Raw genomic sequence first — 6000 nt, forward strand, 5'->3', positions numbered from 1 at the left:
CATGGATGGCTTTTTTTTAATCCTCTAATGTGGAACTTCCTCCTGTCTTCCTGAGCTACAAAGTGTGCTCCAAATTTTTTAATTCCTTCAGCTTTTGACCCCCCTATAATATTGGTTCTATCTCAATCAAGTCAACAAATCTCTTGGCAAAAATTTAATGGCTCTTAAAATAAAGCAAGAAACTAGTATTTTTGAGATGAAAGCTCCTTCATGTTTCCTCTCCTTTGAATCGAGTCGCCCATCATGTTTTTAATATTACCAAAGGCATACAAGGGTGTGGGACTATTGCCCGGCTTGCAGACTTCCTAAAACACAGTCTCACCATATTGCTTGGGTTTCTCTCCTTCAGATGATCCTTCTTGTGTGGATTTCTTCACTTGGTGTCATCTGGTGCCCCAGCATGGTGTCTGTAACCACAAATTTTATGGCAAGAAATGTTGTAAATCATGTACGAAGAAGAACTGATAGCAGCGTGTCATCTGAACCCTTCAGTGACAGGATTCTCTTCTTCAATTTATGTTGGAATTATCTCTGCTTTGAGGCAAGACATGGTGCCACATAAACCACTGATGGAAGAGACATTTTTTCTAAGGGAATGTCTGAGGTACAGTAATTTTTGGATATATGTTGAAAAAGGAATGTTTCTTTCTTATTCTTTCTTAATTTGCTGACCTCACTAAAGCACAGGGTACTATGGATCACTTGAACACTGAGACTCGAGGGGAAGTTCTTCTTTCTTTAAAAGTGTCATTTTGCACTGTCACATGTTACATGGAAGAAACTAAGGCAAGGGAGCCTTTTCTGCCTGATTTACCAGAATGCAAAGCAGGAGAGCTTGGCAGCTGGAGGAGGAAGCAGCATGGCAGCAGGACAGATCACACCATCAGAAGCGTGTCCTTTCCTATTTTTTGTGACTGTTGTCCCAGGGTGAGGAAGCTGTTTGCTGCCCCAGAGGGACATCCATGGCTGAGGGCTGGAGAAGGCAGTGTCACTCGTGGGGCCACCAGAAGTAAATAGTGCACTACAAAGATATTATGGTGCTTCTCTACCAGACTTGCTGCTGGAAAAGCAAGTTGTGCATCATTCTAATGTTTTTATAATTTTTGAAGAATTCATTTTCTGCTTTGTGTAGAAACTCAGAGGTGGTTAACTAGTAACTTGAAATGTATTCCTAGAAATATGCAGCATTAGAATATTTGGACTTTTAATATTGCTGTGTTACAAGTAAAATAGAATTGCATATTTCAACTAAAGGAACTCAGATTGATTGAGCTCAATGGTTATGTTTTCAACTTTCTAAGCTCATTAGATATGTAATTTTAAAATTTAAACTTGATATTTTTAAGTAGTTTTGTTTCAGAAGCTAGATTGTTTGAATGACAAGATACTGAAGAATGTCTTCCTTCTAATCTCAAATCTCTCTGCAAATTTTGATTCATCCATTACCCAAAGGAAATAAGAATATTACAGTCCATTAATTCATGCTGAACTTCTCTAAACAGTTATTTATTCACGTTAAACACAAAAAAAAAAAAAAAAAAAAAGCTTGAAAAGATAAGTGGATTATTCACTCTTACCAAATAAAAGTTAATTCTATTTTTATACACCCTCCTAGTACTTGTATTTAGTTCAGAATCTATCAGCAAACAAAAGAATTGTAAAAATGCTGATATTTGTGGCCGTTCAGTATCGAGATGTTTGATGGCACCATGTATCAAATGGTGCCATCCAGAAGGTTTCTGCATTGAAAAAACCCCAACCTATTTGCCAAACCCATTCAGAGACAGCTCTGTCCTACTGTAATTTTCTGGGAGTGCCTATGAGGGACATATTTATCTAATTCCACCCAATCCCACAACTTTGTTTGATGAATGTAGTTCAGTTTGAGTGGTTTTTAAAGTATGGTTTCAGTGTAGGATTAGCCAGCTCAGCACTAATGCCAGACAGTGGTCACTTAAAATTAGCAGTTCCTTCTGAAACAATTTAAATTAAAAACATGCATTCTGTGTTACTTTAGGAAATGATTGGAAACATATCTCAACCTACACTGCTCTGTCTTGATATTGGACATTGTGTAATTATAACCTTTTTTCTAGGAAAACTACAAGGTTGTTTTTGTTTTGTTTTTGTAATTGTCCTTTTTATTATTTGATGTAAAATAATTAATTTATTAATGCATAGCTTTTCCTTTATATTTCTTTGCTCACTTCCTTAAGTGAGAACTGAGGAAAGAAAATGGTAGTGTCACAAAGTACGAATTATGGTGTAAAAAAAGCAAAAACTATAAGTGTAATATTTAATTATTTTATAAGCTTTGTAATAAAATACTCTAACTGTTTCATTCTATTTGGAATTGTAAAATTCATGAATAAAATATGGAGGTTATAAGTAAATATCAAGTGCTATAAGTGCTGTGTGCATTCCTTTGCATCTTTGTTGGTTGTCCCATAGGGAGAAGGTTATCCTGTTTTTCTGCTGCTGTGTAATTGGGAAATTGGGCCTGAAAAGGCAAAATGGAGCAAAAATCCACGGTTTAATTTACATGGCAACACAAGAGGTAAAATACACAACAATACATGTGCAAGACAAACCTGACCTGTAGCTCCTCTCATCAAAGACAGTGGGAACTTGTGTATCCCAGAACCAGCAGGATTCTTCCCTGTCTTTATCTGCAAGGTGGTATTCAAGATAAGGAGCCTCACTCAAGACAGCAGGAGGTTTTGCAGCCTCTCCCATCTGCCTGGGGATACTTGATTTTTCTAAAACTGGCTGAGACCTTTCCAAGGCAATCCCTAGGAGGGAGGGTATCATTTCACTGATCGTTTCAGATATATTCTCCAAGATATATTTGTGCTTTTCCCTTCATTCAATCACTCAGTGCTCTCAACAAGAGCCAGATATCCAGAGGGCTGTTGATAGAAATACTGAGATGCCTCTGACACACAGTACAATCCAGTAAGCAATAATAGATCAGTCTGCTCCTGAAGGACTCCCAGCAAGAGCTCTTTGGAATAGGATTTGGACTAGTGATTTAAATAATTAATATGCCCACCCAGGAATTCAGACTATAAACTGCTTAGTGTTTGGGGCTAGAATTTTGGAATTCAAATGAACCAATGGTTGTCAGTGAATTACAGTGTTGGAGGGGGATGTTGAAAGAGGAAATATTGCATAAAGATGTGCTATTGTGTGCTTGGATCCCCCCCCAAGTCCACAACTGTTTTATTGCTGAGTCTTACAGCAATAAAAAATTGGTAAGTAATGTACCAATTACTTACAACAGTATTTGGTACACAAAGCTTGGCAGTTTTCTGGAAGAGTATTGCTGCAAGGCTCACTTAAAATAAAGCAGAATGGGGTCTTTTCACAAAGGAATAGCTCAATTTCCTGTGGTCAGATTTCATCACTCAGGTAAAGGATGCATCTGCCCAAAACTCAAACAGATATTTAATAAATAGGTTGATTGTGTAAATCAAACTCAACTCTCTCAGATGCCCAGAAGGCATGAAATGCTGGAGACAGATGAATGTTTCACTGCATGTGGTTTTATGGTAACACGATCCATATCCCATATTTCCTTTATTTTTCAGCAAATCCTATTCAAAAGCATCAAGAAAATAAATTAACATTATTACTTCTATTGTAATTGAAGTGCAGCCTTACAGAGTCACTGGGATGCCATTGTGTTCAGGGCTGTGTGCACAGGTCAGGAGGGGCTCAGAGTCCTGAGTATGCCACAAGAAACTAAGGAAAAGATCACATTATTAGGGAGCTCATGGTGATTAGGAGGAAAAGTGGTGCTGGTGGCTCACTGTCTGTGTGGACAGTGCAGGACATCTCCAAGGCAGCTCTGTGCAGGTGAGATCTGAAGGAACAATACTGAGGAACTTTATCCTGACACTGCTTTGAAATTAAAAATGAGGCATGTTCAGTGCTGAGTCCTAACCAAGATGGGACTGTCCCAAGAGGAGGGAAATCCATGTGGATCACTCACCTGCCAGTTACTGGGGACTGACAAGTGAGGACCTGGCAAAGCAGTAAACCTCCTTCTTGTCAAAAAAGTCCTGAAATAAGGAGATGCAGCTGCCAGGACATGCTTTAAATTCCTCCCCAGGCACTACTGTATGAACATCAGCCAAAGCAAGCTGACCTCCCTGCCTGCTTCCTGCTCACTGGGCACCACCACTGTGGGTATACATCATCCCCTGCTCTTCAGGACAAATCCAGGTCCAAGCTGGGCTGTAAAGTGTCCTTTGATGTAGATCACACTCTGGAGTCCTTCCCCTTCCCACGAGCACAGTCCGTGGCAGAGGGGCAGTGGCACCGAGCTGATCCTCAGCCCTGCAAAGGTTATTGACAGCATCTGCCTCACAGTGCCATGGGGAAGCCACAGCCCCTGCCTGGAGCACAGGGAATCAGAAACACACTCTGGCCTTCCAGCAGCCAGCACACACCAGGCAGGGCTAAGGGAAGGGAAGCAAACATCTGCCAGCTGGGCTGAGCTAGAGACAAAATCTGAATTCCTCAATTCACAATATGTAATAACATCAAATGCAGTTTTCCTTCTGTTCCCTGAAGAAAAACATCTATTATGGGGCCTATGCTTCAAGCTACTAAATATTTTATGTACTTTCTTTTCAGTAATAAGAACTATTCAGTCATGAACAGAACCTGTTTTATAATTTCTGGATTCTGCCAATGGAAGCAGGAACCTTCAGCTAAATTCTAACTTCCAGGCTTTGTAAGCATTAAATCAAGCCATACATGTCAGCCTCAACACTGCTGTGTGCCTACAGCAAATAATGACAGATCTTTAGCATCTCTTGGGCTGCCAAATATTAATTCATTATGTTCTGTTTTGATAACGTTCACTAATCCTTTCATAATAACATAGCAAAGCTGACAAAAAAGCCCATTCAAGAGGACTATAAATGGATTTTTATGGGAAATGTTTACTTGTGAAGCTCTACCTGTGGACACCAAAGAGATTTTGGAGGAAAGCATACACAAGAATTTTGCTTTTTGGGATCTTCTTTGAGACCTTCTCAAATCACCACATCTGAATTTTGTCTGTCTGATAAGACAAACTGAAGGGATTCTCCCCAAAGCAGGAATGCCCTACCTCTGCTTCCTCTGCTTCCATGGAAATAACAGTCCTCTACTGTCTCTGTTTAACTGTATAGCTCTCTCCATTGATATTTTAAGTGGATCAGAACATTTCAGTCTTATAGAGATATTGCTTGTCAGCAAAAAGCTCATCAGCTCAGGTTTTGTAAAGATAAACTGCAGATGCCAAGTTGCCCAGAACTTCCATGAGTCTGGGCTTTGCTGCTGTGTGAGGAAAAATCAACCAACACAGACAGTAACAGGCTGTAAATATGGCTCTCTCCCATTAAATACAGGATATATTCTTCAAACTGTATTATTTCCCACAACTTAACTTGGAGGGGTTTGGTGTCCACTTCCAAACTACCAGTTGCAAACCCAAAACTGTGTATACACAAACTGGAACATCTCATTTGAAAAGCATTTGAAAAGCTATTGACTGAGGCTGTCAGGCGGTGTAAGTGACCATGTCACACAAACCCGAGCTGGCCTCGTGTCCCGTGGCCACTTAACAGCTAATGCTGACTTTTTATTTTGTTGTTTCTCAGTTGCAATGGAACTTTTAATGAAAATCACGAGCTTGATATAAGGTTGTTGTTAGGTAAAATCAAGTGTCAGATTAGCCTGCTAATCTGCAGCTCCAGCAGAGCTGTGTGACATTTGGCACATGGACTGGGGAGCAGAGCAGTGCAGCTCCCACAGGCTGGTACAAGCACTGAGCTCTCTAAGACATGCTGTACATCTGTCCCACTCATCAGCTATTCCATGTGCTCCTTAGCATGGTGACTCTACCCTAGAACTTGCACATTGTTGGGAATCCTGCCCAGCTTCACCACTCTACTACAAAAGAGTAAGGCAGAGTAAGGTTATAGTAAGGTAGTGGAATGAATAGTA

At 40.1% G+C, this 6000-nt stretch overlaps 1 protein-coding gene across 1 annotated transcript in view; it reads left to right on the forward strand.

Annotated features, from left to right (window-relative positions):
- Positions 1-1461, forward strand: part of ADAMTS18 (ADAM metallopeptidase with thrombospondin type 1 motif 18) — a 79109-nt gene extending 77648 nt beyond the window's left edge. Inside the window, exon 23 of the mRNA XM_053987772.1 lies at positions 350-1461. Coding sequence (XP_053843747.1) covers positions 350-465 — 116 coding nt within the window. The 3' untranslated portion in view covers positions 466-1461. The remainder of the gene's footprint in view (positions 1-349) is intronic.
- Positions 1462-6000: the final 4539 nt, after the last annotated feature.

This window comes from Vidua macroura, chromosome 11 (assembly GCF_024509145.1).
Source record: "Vidua macroura isolate BioBank_ID:100142 chromosome 11, ASM2450914v1, whole genome shotgun sequence".
Lineage (NCBI taxonomy): Eukaryota > Metazoa > Chordata > Aves > Passeriformes > Viduidae > Vidua > Vidua macroura.